Source organism: Daucus carota, chromosome 2, assembly GCF_001625215.2.
Source record: "Daucus carota subsp. sativus chromosome 2, DH1 v3.0, whole genome shotgun sequence".
NCBI classification, from domain to species: Eukaryota; Viridiplantae; Streptophyta; class Magnoliopsida; order Apiales; family Apiaceae; genus Daucus; species Daucus carota.
The window spans coordinates 40170317-40184701 of NC_030382.2; the positions used below are offsets into that span (position 1 = coordinate 40170317).

Sequence of the window (14385 nt, forward strand, 5' to 3'; positions counted from 1 at the left end):
AAGTTATATATGAAACGACAAAATTACAAATCATATTATTAAATTAAAAATAAACGGATGTCATATTTTTGAGTAAAAGGAGGTCAAACGATATTTATAAATTGAAAATTTTTATCAAAATTTTAAAACTACTTTGATGTATATTTTTTTGAAACTAAATTTATAGAATAACATATATATATATATATATATATATATAAAAGAGAATCTAAATATCAAGTAGTTAAGTTTTCTACAAGTGCATCTTAAATGCATAATATTTATATATTTATCTAAAATTCAACCGTACATATGTAAATATCTAGCGAATATAAATTAAGATGCAAATTTTCTGATTTAGTTCATTTATTTTTTAACAAAACATAATCGATCAATCTCTATCTTTAATATTATATAAAAAATCAACATTACTATAAAATTAATATCCTGTAATTTAGGGAGTGTACTCAAGTGAGATTTTAATGGATTGTTTTTAATCTATGGATAATATGTGATTTTGATTTTATGCGGTATATTGATAATATGTCAAAGAGTTTAGTGGATCCTTAATGATTCAAGCACAATACTTTACTATATCATATATTTTTCCAGGATTTCAAAAAACTTAAAATACACCGAACAATCTCAAAAAATTCATCATTTTCTGAAATAAAAAAAAATCTAACATTCGAATACCATCAGATTTAAATAGTAATACTACGTACCCAAGATTTTCAAGTATAATTCAAAATCCTGATTGAACATTCCAGATTTTATAACATAATTTAAAATCCGAATTAAATATGTCAAATTTTGATAAATTCTAAACAATCACAATTAAATACAATAAAATTTTAATCGAATACACGAAAAATATTTTACTAAACATCCGTTTCGGACTAACAAAGTAGTAGTATTGTACCTCTAGAAATTACAACCCCGTTGATATAAGAAGAAAGCGGAGAAGAAAGTGAAAAAAGTTTGACCTCAACTTAAAACACACGCTTGACTGGTGCTACACCATTGTAATGGATTTGGAGAGAGCAATCCATTTTCACCTAAAATCCAGCCTGTACATACAACAACAATCATAAACAACTTATGCACACACCTATACATACAATACCTGTATTATACACACAATTTTCTCATCTTCATCTCAATCATCTTCAATTCGTGCTGTTATTTTGGTTGATCTATGGGGATTCAAAGCAGAGCTAAAAGTGGAAGTGTAAATCAAGCAATGGCGAGCGATGTGCTGAGTGAGAAAGCGGCGATGATGAGAGAATCGCTGTCGAAGAGTCAATCAGCCACGGATAATATGGTGTCGATGCTCGGTTCATTTGACCACCGCCTTTCTGCTCTCGAAACTGCGATGCGACCGACTCAGGTCTGCTCGGTGTTTGATCTGTTTGCGTTTTTGTTTTCGGTTATGTATTTATGAGAATTGTTAAGTTATGAGCTCTCCTAAAACCTGAAAATGTTTCGTTTAAACACGTTTATGTTTTTACCAGACTTGTCAAGTTACCGGCTCTCCTGAAACCTGAAAATGCTGCGAGTAGCGGTTAATTAGATCGTATGTTATCTTTACGAGTGTTTGGTTTGCAATTCGGAATTAGTTTTATTTGATTACACGCTTCTTTATAGGAGAATTATTAAGTTGCCAGCTATTATAAAACCTCATGGTGTACTGTTGGGTGGCTTAACTGGATTGTATATTATGTCAATAGCAATTGATAAATTGGTCTCGGCTGTTTAATTTAGGATTTTGTGGTTCTCACTTAATTTTGTGCCTACATTTATGTCAATTTAGAGGTTATTTAGTTGTTTGATTAATGGTGGAACAGAAATGACCTAATTTCAAAGTGGTTGATATTAGGGTTCTGTATGTCAGACTTGTAGGTTTGGTTGAGAGATGAGATTGTGAAGCTAGCTTTAAAAGATAAGATGCAATTCTTTTCATATCATTTTTTTGTTGACGTAGTTAGGAAAAAAATCACATAGTTCAGTTGTTTATGGAACTTACATTTGTTGAAATAGGATAAACAAATGGTCTATATGATGTCTTAAAGCTTGTTTATGTGCTTCTAACTGTTTTTTTAAAAAATAACTGTAAACTAATAGGACTTGTAGCTCTCAAGAAATGCTAAAAATAGAAATCCGTTTAGTATTCAGATTAATTAATCCACTACTTGACACTATCTTAGAATTGAATATTTCTAGTTTCCGGTTCGAAAACCGATTCAATATGTTTTTAGCGGTTATCAGGATTATAAACCAAATCTTAATAGGCAGGTACTCCTTCCGTCCCAGCCAATTCTTTACGGTTGGTTTGGGCACGAAGGTTAAGAAATATGTAGAAAGTAGTGGAAAAGAGAAAGAAAAGTGGGTGAAGTGGTGGGACCCATTGATTTTTAATGTATAAAAGGGAGATAGTGGAGTTAAAGTAGTGTGAAAAGAGAGGAAAAGTGAGAAAGTGGTGGGACCAATTGACTATTTTTGGTAAGTTTTGAAATGTAAAGAATTGGATGGGACATTTCGAAAAGGAAACTGTAAAGAAATGGTTGGGACAGAGGGAGGATTTATTATAATTTCTTGTCAGTATTAGTCAAAGAGAAACCTAATTTAGTATTATATGTGGAAGCCATATAGCTACATATTGCTAATTTTGATTTCAGAGGAAGCCATATTTGGAATATGAGCCTTTGTGCTTGTTATACTGAGCAAAACCATACAATTGACACAACAAATAAGTGTTGAGCGTGTTCCTTTTTCTTCTAAAATTCGTAGTTATAGACTTGCAAGTATACTGAGAAGGATCAACTAGAAACAATCTGGTTCACCTGATCCATATTTCTTTATTGTGATAACTTGGTTATACTATAACTGTTTGTTATATGTCTGTATACCACCTTTCAGCCTTTAACATTTACTGTCAATTCTGGAATTTGCAGATAAGAACACATGCCATACGCAGAGCTCACGAGAATATTGATAAAACGTTGAAGGCTGCAGAAGTTATATTGGCTAAATTTGATATTTCTCGACAGGTTGCTTTCTAAACTATGCAATGCTTCATAATTGTCCATAGGAATACTAAACTTAATTGGTCATTGAAGTTTACACTTATTGAATCTTCCAATTTTAACACTATTCTTCGGGAAAAACTAATTAACTTGGCTTATAGTAGTGAAATACTTTATGCAAGAGCAAGGCACACCATTATTTGATACGATTCATGTGATAATGTGGATTAATATGTGTGGATGTTACTTTTGCAATGCGTAGTATCTGTGGCATTTTCAGTTAGCATTGATTGTGGAATATTTTCCAGAATCACTACACTGTTCCTGCCTTCTTTTATGAAGAAAAGGAAAAGAAGAATTGAAGTTAAGAGAAGAGAAAGGACAAAATATTGTGTATTATTTTCTTTCTTATGTTCCCGAGATTTTTTAATCGAAGAAAAGAAAGTGAAGATAGGTAAAATAATTAGTACATCTATTGCTATAACATGTCTCACTCCCAGTCTTCCCATTTTGGGGGGAAAAAATTTAGAGGCAAATTTACTCATACATCACTTCACTTTATTTTCCATTCTATTCTTGAAATGTAGGGAACACAAGAGAAAAAATAAATAATCATATTTCTTTTCCCTTTCTTCTCAAAATGAAAGTCAGGAACATAGTGTTATAGTTCGCAACCTACTTAAGATTAAGGGATTAAAGGAACCCATATGATGTGGAAATGGGACATGGAAACATGGAGTGAAAAATCAGAATTACTTATAGTTCGCAATCGGGTCAAGATTAAGGGAACCTATATGTTGTGGAAGGGAAAATAGATACAAGGAGTGACAAATTACATATGTGATAGCCAGTGCATTATATGTTGTAATGTCTATCTCTGTCTGCAGTGTATTAGTAGAGTGTTTACCTTTATGAATTATACTTACACATGTATTATGTGTAATCCAACATGCATGTGCCTGTTCACATAATAAAATTTGCAATGTCATATATGTCAGTAATGACCATTTTAAGTTAATCTGGTACTATATGTTTCCTTCTTTGTGGTACATACGCTTCACGTTAAAAGATAATATTTCATCTCAATCTGTAGGCAGAGGCAATGATAGTTAAAGGTCCACGGGAAGATGTTGAAAGTTATCTTGATGCCATTGAAAAGCTTAGAGGCAACATCAAATTTTTCAGCAACAATAAAAGCTTTAAGAGTAGTGATGCAGTGGTAAATCATGCAAATAACTTACTTGTGAAGGCAGTTTCTAAGCTAGAAGAGGAGTTCAAGCAGCTCTTGTCAGTATACAGGTCTGTCTTAATTCTTTAAGTTTGCAAAACCTAGCTATCCTATTTACTATGTTTGACTTAATTGCCAGGGTCAAATTTTGTATGTAGTGGTGCTAAGGGCAAGTAAATTTGCGCCGCTCCTTGACTAAATAGTGTTTTATATACTTGTATGTGTAGTATATTCAGTACTGTTGAAGGCACGATTAATTTCGCTTTGCGTAGGTGCAAGGTTTGCGATTCAAAAGTTTGGATTAAGTGCGGTTTTGAAATTGACAAAAGAGCATTTGTGAAGCGCTCAGCGCTTTATTGCTAAAAAGCACAAAAAAGAGGCACATAGCTTTTAAAAATAACAGAAAAGAAAAGAAACCCCATCTTCATTTTTTGACAATCACCTCAAATGCAAATGATGGAACTTCTTTTTCAACTCTAATAGATAAAGATGATGAAGAGGTGCAGCGAGAATTTGAGGGCATGAGATTGAGCTAAATGACTTCGAAACTTTTAAATTGTTAAACATTATTGATTGATGCTTCTTTATTGATATTTCTAATATGTGAGATATGCTCTATTTAGTTTAAGTTAAAACAATTTCAAGTATTATTTTAATTGTTAAATTGGTGTTTTTTTACAAAAATGCGCCGACTAATGACGCTTCCCAAGTGGCAGTGTGGCACTCTAAATAACTTTTTTTGAAATTGTGGACATTAAACAAAACTGGTAAATATTATTTCTGAATTTTCGTAAAGATGCTTTTTTCAAGTAATTGTAATTATGGAAATTCAATTAAGCCTCGCCTGAAGTTTTCTGTGGCAGCCAACTAGGTAAATGTATATATTTGTATGTGTGCTTAGAGATAGGGGTCCTGCCAGGGGGCTATGCTCAGATGGATAGATGAATCATGAATGTAGTTGACTTTTCTGTGTGAGCTCGTGTATGTATGTGGGTATATGAACATATATAGACACAGGGAATGGTTTGACATAGAATTATAGACTTGTGTGTTAAATGGCGACTTTGATTCGGATAAAATCATGCTGACTCCATTTGTTTACCATCAAAGGCATGATTGTGCTGGAAGCGTCGGTAAAACAGCCAGTTACCCCTCAGTTTTGGTTTTTCATGTAGCATTATAAATATTGTTTCGATGTCTTTCAGTTCAGGCAAACAAATCACCTTATGTTGCTGGACAAGCTTTGGTTTCTTCGTTGTGGAATTGGCATGCTTAACTTATTGTTTTTGTTTAACCTGATATACCAGATTGAAATGATTCCCTTGCATTACATATTCCTAGTCATCTACAGTTTCAAATGTTTAAGCAAGCTGAACTATTTGTTTTTTCCGTTCTGCATTTCAGCAAACCTGTGGAACCTGATCGTCTTTTTGAGTGCCTTCCTAATTCACTGCGACCGTCTGGGTCACCTGGGCACCATGGCGATCTTGGCGGTAAAAACCACTCAGATCAGCAAAACGGTAGCTTAGAAGATGCTGTATATACACCACCAACTCTTATACCACCAAGGGTTCTTCCATTATTGCACAATTTAGCTGAGCAAATGGTTCAAGCTGGCCGCCAGCAGCAAGTTCTGAAGATATACAGGTGATTTTTTGGTTCTTAAAAAATTAAACACTTTAATTTGTTAAAATTTTTGTGCGGTCTGAGAATAATATTCTTTGTAGATTGTTTTTAGAGTGATTCGCATGCTCTTACTCTGCAATTCTTGGTGATTGGAAATGTATGTGTGGCATCTTATGGTTTCAGATTTTCAGTTTCTGTCTAACTCACCTTTTTGGACTGGCTCTACAAGCATGAAGTGCTTGAGGCCTCGATTAGAGTTATCAATAGCTTATGATGTCCAATTATGACCCCATTTATTTAAAAAGCAGTATATTACCCTTGTAGGTGCTTAGTCGAGTGCCTTCTAGTTTAATTGAGTGCATAGGTGTCAATGCACTTGAATAGCATCACCTTGCCTCAATGGTGATGGTGATGCCATGGCAATATTGGAGAAGTCTAGGCAGAAAGCAATATTGTTGTAATTCAGTTTTACAACCATTATTTTTGTTATTGTACTATTTGAATTATGTAACCATTGTAGTATAAGACTTTTATGAAAACGATGAGAAACAGGAAGGTGTAAAGTAGATAGAATGTTTATAGTCTCTCTTTCTGATTATCCCTTAATATTCTATGCATTCTAAACATCTTTGTTTCCAAGTGTTTTAAAATTTTGTTTTCCATTAGAGATGCTCGTTCTTCAGTCTTGGAGGAAAGCCTTCGCAAATTGGGAGTTGAAAAACTTAGCAAAGATGATGTACAGAAGATGCAATGGGAGGTTTTGGAAGCCAAGATTGGAAACTGGATTCATTTCATGCGTATTGCTGTAAGTTGCATATTAAATTTGAAACTGGATTCATTTCTTGCGTATTGCTGTAAATTGCATATTAAATTTGAAACTGGAGTCATTTCTTGTGTATTGCTGTAAGTTGCATGTTATATTTGCTAGAAGAACAAAATACTTATCACTCACCATTCTGTCACAATTCATCAGGTTAAAGCTGTAAGTTGCATGTTATGTTTGCCAGAATAACAAAATACTTATCACTCACCATTCTGTCACAATTTATCAGGTTAAATTGCTGTTTGCCGGTGAAAGAAAAGTCTGTGAACAAATGTTTGAAGGTGTTGATTCTCTTAGGGATCAGTGTTTTGCTGAAGTTACTGCGGGTAGTGTTGCAGTGCTTCTGAGTTTCGGAGATGCAATTGCAAAAAGCAAGAGATCACCAGAGAAGTTGTTTGTGCTCTTAGACATGTATGAAATAATGCGAGAACTTCATTCAGAGGTATGATTACTTGTAGACAACTAATAGACATGTTTCTTTAATTATCTTGGTAATTTGAAATCTTGTATAAAAACTGTATATATACATCTCAGCTGCAAAGAAATTTAAGATGTGTTCAGATACCATTATCCAGAGACAATATTCTATGTCACAGATTCATAGGTTTATCATCGATATTAAAACTTGGTTATTAAGTCTCCAACATTCTTAAATTTTTCTAAATGATAAGAGGCGGACTACTAATGGCTAGCTGGTGATTGGACTTCTCCTTTGCTGTTAAGAATTTTTTCATGACCAGTTCTCTTTTTTCTACCCTACTTAATTCTTTCATGTGCTGTAATTTTTAAAATATTTCTGTTGAACTTTACCGTGTTCCAGTGGTCCTCCTAGTTTAGTTTACAAATAGCTGGCAGCTTTAGCATTATCCCTGAGGTTTAGCTATTGAAGGTTGATGTACTTCTAACTCTGAAGCTAAATTTCTGGCAGATCGCGACACTTTTCATAGGTAAAGCTTGTAATGAAATTAGAGAATCTGCACTGGGTCTGACAAAGCGTCTCGCCCAGACTGCACAAGAGACCTTTGGTGATTTTGAAGAAGCAGTCGAAAAGGATGCAACAAAAACTGCTGTAGCAGATGGTACCGTTCATCCACTAACAAGCTATGTGATTAACTACGTGAAGTTTCTTTTTGAGTAAGTCAAATTTTCGCTGTCTGTCAAATTTTGCTGTTCCTTCTATCTATGATGTTGTTTATATAATGATCTAGCTGTACTGCTATCTAGTAACTATACCTGTTTACATAAAGAATCTAAACTGGTGTTGATTTATCATTAAGCATAGTGGGAGAGGAGAAAATTGAACAATAGACCTCCTGTAACACTAGGAGCAGTTTTCCCGCCACGGGCTCTCCTTGATTCTCCAAAACTGTACTCTACTTGCGTTATTATTATTGTTTGCTCTATAGGTGTGTAGATATTGCATTCACTTAACATGTAGAAATTCTACCTGGTTTTGTTATGTTTATTGTCCATATTCCTATCCTTGACTTGCGATAACAACTGCAGTCAGAATTCTAATCAAATAAATAAGGCAAAAAAGAAACTGGAAAAAGAAGGATTAAAAGGAAGCATGGGAATTAATTGGTAAACTTGAAAACTTGTAATCACATTTATGGAGATCTGTCGGCCATTAGCTTCGATGCCTTGGATTGCCACGGTGAAGGTGCTTTTAAAGTGATTTTGGCTTACTATCTTAAGAGAAAACATAAACACATCCTAATTGATTTGGTCTTCATGCGTCTTCTTACATTTTGCTGGTCTTAGTCATTGCAAGCCAAATTGCTCCAATCTTAATACTATTGACTTGGCTCGAGCATAAACATGTATCTTCTACTGTATGATAGGTTCTTGTGCATCTTCCAAGTCATATGATATGCTACTTGGTTAAGCTTCACCTTGGATATTGGGAACTGTCACTTTTTAGTTAAACAGCTAGTCTTCTCTCACTGTGAATGATGTATGAGAAGTTGATTCTTATCATCTTTTTGAACCCACAGTAAATCTCTAAGCTTCAGTCGTAATGAATGAAAATTCAGCTCGAGCCTGATGAAATGATACCACAATCGATGCCTATACATAAAACCTATATTTGGGAAGCAGCGAAAGTTGTAATCTATAAGGAGACAATTTTTCAGACTGTGGACTCTTAACCAACGGAAAATGATCCTTTATAGCTGCATTACCCACTATCATATCGATTCATAATAAAAATATCTCCTTACACAATATTATTGCTGTGATAAGGAAACTAGATTATACTTGATTTTGCAAACATAATAATGCTAAAATATTTTGTTACTTCTAGCTTATTTCTATATTATTTTTATATATGACTTGGGTCGGTTGGGTGTTAACATGTGTTTACCTGCTTATGTTCAGCTATCAATCAACTTTGAAGCAACTTTTCCAAGAGTTTGAAAATGGCAGCGACTCCAATTCTCAACTTGCGTCGGTAACTATGCGAATAATGCAGGCTCTTCAAACCAATTTAGACGGAAAGTCCAAGCAATATAAAGACATGTCTCTCACACATTTGTTTCTAATGAATAACATTCATTACATGGTTAGATCTGTCCGGAGGTTTGTTCTACAGAGAAAAGAGCCAGATACTTTGTTACTGTTAAAATTTAGGAGTTATATGAAAGGATGCCTACCTTTTTTTTGTGTGTGTGTAGATCTGAAGCAAAGGATTTGCTGGGAGACGATTGGGTTCAGAGACACCGGAGAATTGTGCAGCAACATGCAAATCAGTATAAAAGGGTTGCTTGGGCTAAGGTGTGCAGTGTGCTATCGATCCTTTTTTTTTTATTTGCCGACTGCTATGGATCTCTTTTATTTTTTAATTATACAAACTTCATGATGACTTGTGTTCTTCACTTGTTTCCTTCTAGTTCTTTTTACCAGATATAAAGCCTTCATATTGGACTCTACTGTAGTATTAGATGTTTGGTGTCTTAGATGATGGCAACTTCACTGACCCAATCTCATACTTTAGCGATAATATAGGCACATAACAGAATTTCTTTTCTGCCATCTCATTTTGTGTAATATTGCTAATTGCTTCCCCTGGCTACTAAATAATCAGTTCACAAAGTCACAAAGATTAAGCAACAGAAGAGGAAGTAACAGGGCATCTTTTACATATTTTCTGTTGGTCAAAAACATTTCAATACTCCCCTCCGTCCCAAAATAATAGCTGCTTTGACTTTTTGCATGTACTTTAAGGAGTGAAAAGAGTTACATTTACATTTTATTCTTTCAATTTTCTTTTTTGAAAAAATATATTTTAAATGTTATATTTTTATTCAGAAAAGGAAAATTGAAAAATAATATGCGGAAGTAACTTTACACTTTAAAGTACATGCAGAAAGTCAAAACAAAAAATAATTTTGTGACGGAGGGAGTATTTTACTATTACTTGTCAAACCTATATGGCTTTTTACATGGGTCAACCAGCTATGTGATTGTTATGCTATCTAAACTGGTATTTCCGTATGGAAACAAATTTTCTACTCCAGAAGTAGAAATGAATTCTGCGTACATCTTACCATCTCAAGAGCCTGTTCTACTAGAGAGAGACAGATACTGGGTATGTTTGGCATCATATGGGACAACCAGCTATAATAGAGACTGTTGGAGTTGACTGGGTTTACTAATATACATCACCTGTCCTCCTGAAGTTGGCTGATGTCCCTAAATTATTTTTAGTTTCAGTGTTCAAAGAAATTGAAGGTCATATCGAATTGCACTTTAATAGTCTATGTCATGTATCGACACATTGGGTGCCTGAGGTAGGACAAGAAATTAAACAGGCGATCCATTATCATTGTCACCTGTGTTCCATATAAGTGCCAGACATGTGACAGTATGCCATGGAAAATCATTTTGGTGATAAATATCTGTGAAAATATCAGTTGTTGTTCATCACATGTATTTATAAAAAAATTGTGAAATAAAGAAGACAAATAATAAACACTAGACATCATCATGAAACTCAATTATTAATTGAAATTAGGCAGTCATTTTTACTTTATGCTTCGTCTTCATTTCTTACAATAATTTAGCTGAAATGATATGTTCAGACTTCAGATTCTTATTACCTCCAAATCTGAAGTTCATATGCATATATCTTATGGTTATCTGAATACAGGAATTGCTAACATTTTCTGATTTAAATTTATGCTCTTTGTAGATCCTGCAGTGCCTCTCAATTCAAGGTCTAACATCATCTGGCGGTAGTAGTAATTCAGTAAGCATAGATGGAGGAAACAGTAGTGGTGTTTCGAGAGCACTCGTAAAAGACAGGTTACATTTTGGCTATACCTTTCTGAATATCTTTGGTCTCCATAATATAAGATGCTTCTGTATACAAAATTGGTTTGTGTGTGGGACAATGGCAAAGTTTTTTTTTTTTTTTTTTTTTGGGAGGGGTGGGGGTGGATCTCATGGCCAAATAGTCAACCCTAAAAGGACAGATATACCTGTGATTTCATCATTTTGAGTTGAATTGTTAGTTTGGTTTAATATTATTGATACCTAGCATTGTATCCGCTTAAACGTGAAATTCTGTTATTCTTCGCTGAGTAACAATCTTTTTGTTAACAGGCTAAAAACATTTAATGCACAATTTGAGGAACTTCATCAAAGACAATCTCAGTGGACAGTTCCTGACACAGAGTTGCGAGAGTCTTTGAGGCTTGCAGTTGCGGAAGTATTATTGCCGGCATACAGATCTTTCATCAAACGCTTTGGGTACACTTTCTTAAAAGTGAATTTTTAATCATCTTTTTTCAGGGGGTACCCAAGACCATAAATGTAACATGTTTCTTTTACCTTCTTATTTCTCTAGAAATAAGAATTTACCTTCTGTGCTGAAAATCCAAATTATTTTATTAGAACCATAGGACAATTTTACTAAAGTAATACCTGCTGATGTTTTGTTGTCCTGAGTAATAGGCTGGAAGGTCTGTGTTAATCTTTTACATGACTTGTTTAAGTGTTTGGATCTTGAAGGTGCATCTTAATCATAAACCAGGGTTTCATATATATTGTTATTTTTTGGCCACATGAACGTAAAGAAAATAACACATTATAAGTAACAAATTGCATGTTACATAAGTGAGAGGACAGGTAGATTAACAAATATGACCAAGTTCTTTTGTGTGCACATCTTATTATTTGAATTCACTAAAGCTTAATGTATTTAATCTGGCATATTAATTTGTCACAGGCCTCTTGTAGAGAATGGGAAAAATCCTCAGAAGAACATCAGATACACACCCGAGGATCTTGACCGAATGCTTGGAGAATTCTTCGAGGGTAAAACTTTGAACGAACCCAGGCGTTAAACTTTCCTACATTGGTAACAATGTGAACTCGAGGAATATGAAGGAAGCACTCTTAGAAAAAGCTGGTAGTTTGTTTGGCCTCTATTTCCCAGCTTTTCCATCTTCACAAATTTTCTGTTCTGTATATGTCTTTGCTGTAGTGTAGCTAGTGATGAAAAGAATAGGGCACTTGTGTATCTAATTCTGCATTTGTTGGTTTCTGAGATGTAAAATAAAACAAGAGCATGTTTAGGCTCTGTCTGCGTTTACACATTGTCACTACTTTTTCCCTCTTGTTGTTTCATTATTAATTTTCTTTGGTTGCTATCTGCTCATCAGTTGCTATTCACTAATCCACATTCCACAGTGTTTTGCAAATATATACTTTTTCGGCACTTGGTCTCGGTTTGTCAATGGACAAGGTCTAAATATTGTATTGTCCGACATAGAATTACTAGTGATGTACTCTTAATCCTCGATGCAGGTCCTCAGAATTTCCCCACATTTAAAATTGTTAAGACAGGTATATTTCTAGTTAATTCTGATATCAGATAAATATATTAATATACAAATATTAACTGATTCGAATAATAGTATACAAACAACCTTATAGATTCAATTTTCAGTAAAATAAATACACGTCAATGATGAGATTTTATCTTTATTGTTGCAACTTTTGTAGGTCGATGGGTAAGTATTTAAAAATAGCTTTTTTCTTTATTGTTGCGACTTTGTAAGTTGATGGGTAAGTATTTAAATTTGCTCCGTATTTTTTAGCATTACAACTTTTTAAATAAATGGCAATTAAGTAGGACTCAAATATAATATTTTGTATGTACATACCAATTCAGCTACTGACAATAGCAATGAAAGAAAGGGGGATTGGGGACTGCCCAAATATTATATACATTTTTCTTGGACAGGAAATATTATCTACATTGATGAAGAAACTAGCATTTTTACATGTGATCATGGTTACAAAGCTCTCTCCTGCTAACTGTGGACAAAGGAGAAGAGGAGGAAGCAGAGAAAGAAGAAGCAGCCGAAGAAAATGAAGTAGAGTCATCAGAAGCAAGTCCCACCAGCAAATCAACAAAAGCTTGTACAATCACCCCGTGGTTCATTTTACCATTCATTTTCAAGTACCATTCCAGCAACTCCTCCAAACATTCCCAATCTTTCAATCCATGACTCTCCACCATCTCCAGCATTGATCCCTTGAAATCTTCATACGGATCTTCTGATTCCATAGCCAAGACTATACTTTCCTTGAACGGCAACTCCTCCACATCATTGTAACAAACATCATCACTAGCACCTCTAGTGTCACTAGTTGCTGCAGTTCCTGTTGTCGTGGTTGTTGTTGTTGTTGATGAGCCTAACAACGAATTGCAGGGCTCGAAAAACAGCCTGTCTGATCGCACCCCACGGATGATCTCCTCCAGCTCATCTTCCATCTCCTGATCATCCTCATCCTCAACCTGCTCACTAGTATCCGAAAGGCTTGGAGAGTACTCAGCATTCGTAAACCATCCATAAGACGGCTTATCTCCCGACGTCTGATCACCAATGCAGGGCTCCAAGAAAACCGAATTAACCGTCTTGAACATCAACTCATCCCCATTCTCATAATTCACATTATGCTTTCCAGAGGACGGCCATTGCCACTGATCACTTGATGATCTCTTCTTAAACATAGAAGGAAACTTCACTATCTTCTTTCCCATTCTTGATATGATCAAACAAACAAAACAAGTTTTCCAAGTGACAGAAGAATGTTTATTTGTGTGTTAGTTTGAATGTAAAAGAGTGTGTGATAAGAGAGTAATATATAGGACACAAGACACATGAGAGGCATTTAGGTGGAGGAAGGTGGAAAGGAAGTGAGAGGAGTAGGGCCTCTCATGACTCTATTTAATTGGAGGTTTGAAGATTGAATTTTTTATTAAATGTACAACTCACAAGAAATCAACATGGCATTTACTTTTGTGAAATTAAAGTTGCATAATGTTATGTATGATATTTATTAATGATGGTAGGTTAGAGTATTATGCTTCTGTCCCCTACCAGATTATACATATGTTCATCACCTTTTGATTTGATAGAAAGACAAAGAAATAAAATCAAGAATCAAATTGAAAAAGAATAGAAAGCAGGGTCGGTTTAATAAAATAAAAAGGGTTGATTTAAGCGCTAGATAGCTGCTATTATCATTTTATTCAAAAATAAATTGATATATACAAGGTACTTACAATGTTATAAAGTTTTTTGATAAATCCTCTATAAATCTTGAATCGACAATTCAGCTGAGGACATCCGATTTCTATCATAATGAAACTTAATATAATTGTCACTAAAATATAGTTAAACAAGACC

The 14385-nt window shown here is 34.3% G+C and overlaps 2 protein-coding genes across 2 annotated transcripts; one reads left to right on the forward strand and one right to left on the reverse strand.

Annotated features, from left to right (window-relative positions):
• Window positions 1-891: 891 nt before the first annotated feature.
• On the forward strand, window positions 892-12336 carry LOC108209579 (exocyst complex component EXO70A1). The gene is made up of 12 exons (XM_017380563.2): window positions 892-1369; window positions 2934-3029; window positions 4099-4304; window positions 5638-5880; window positions 6526-6664; window positions 6912-7124; window positions 7611-7816; window positions 9062-9262; window positions 9358-9457; window positions 10875-10987; window positions 11288-11434; window positions 11913-12336. The coding sequence occupies exons 1-12, from the start codon at window positions 1178-1180 to the stop codon at window positions 12028-12030; spliced, it is 1974 nt and encodes a 657-aa protein (XP_017236052.1). The 5' UTR covers window positions 892-1177; the 3' UTR covers window positions 12031-12336.
• Window positions 12337-12829: 493 nt separating this feature from the next.
• Window positions 12830-13875, reverse strand: LOC108208418 (transcription repressor OFP13). The gene has a single exon (XM_017378951.2). It carries the CDS (start codon window positions 13734-13736, stop codon window positions 12969-12971), a length of 768 nt encoding a protein of 255 aa, XP_017234440.1. The 5' UTR covers window positions 13737-13875; the 3' UTR covers window positions 12830-12968.
• Between the last annotated feature and the right edge of the window lie 510 nt (window positions 13876-14385).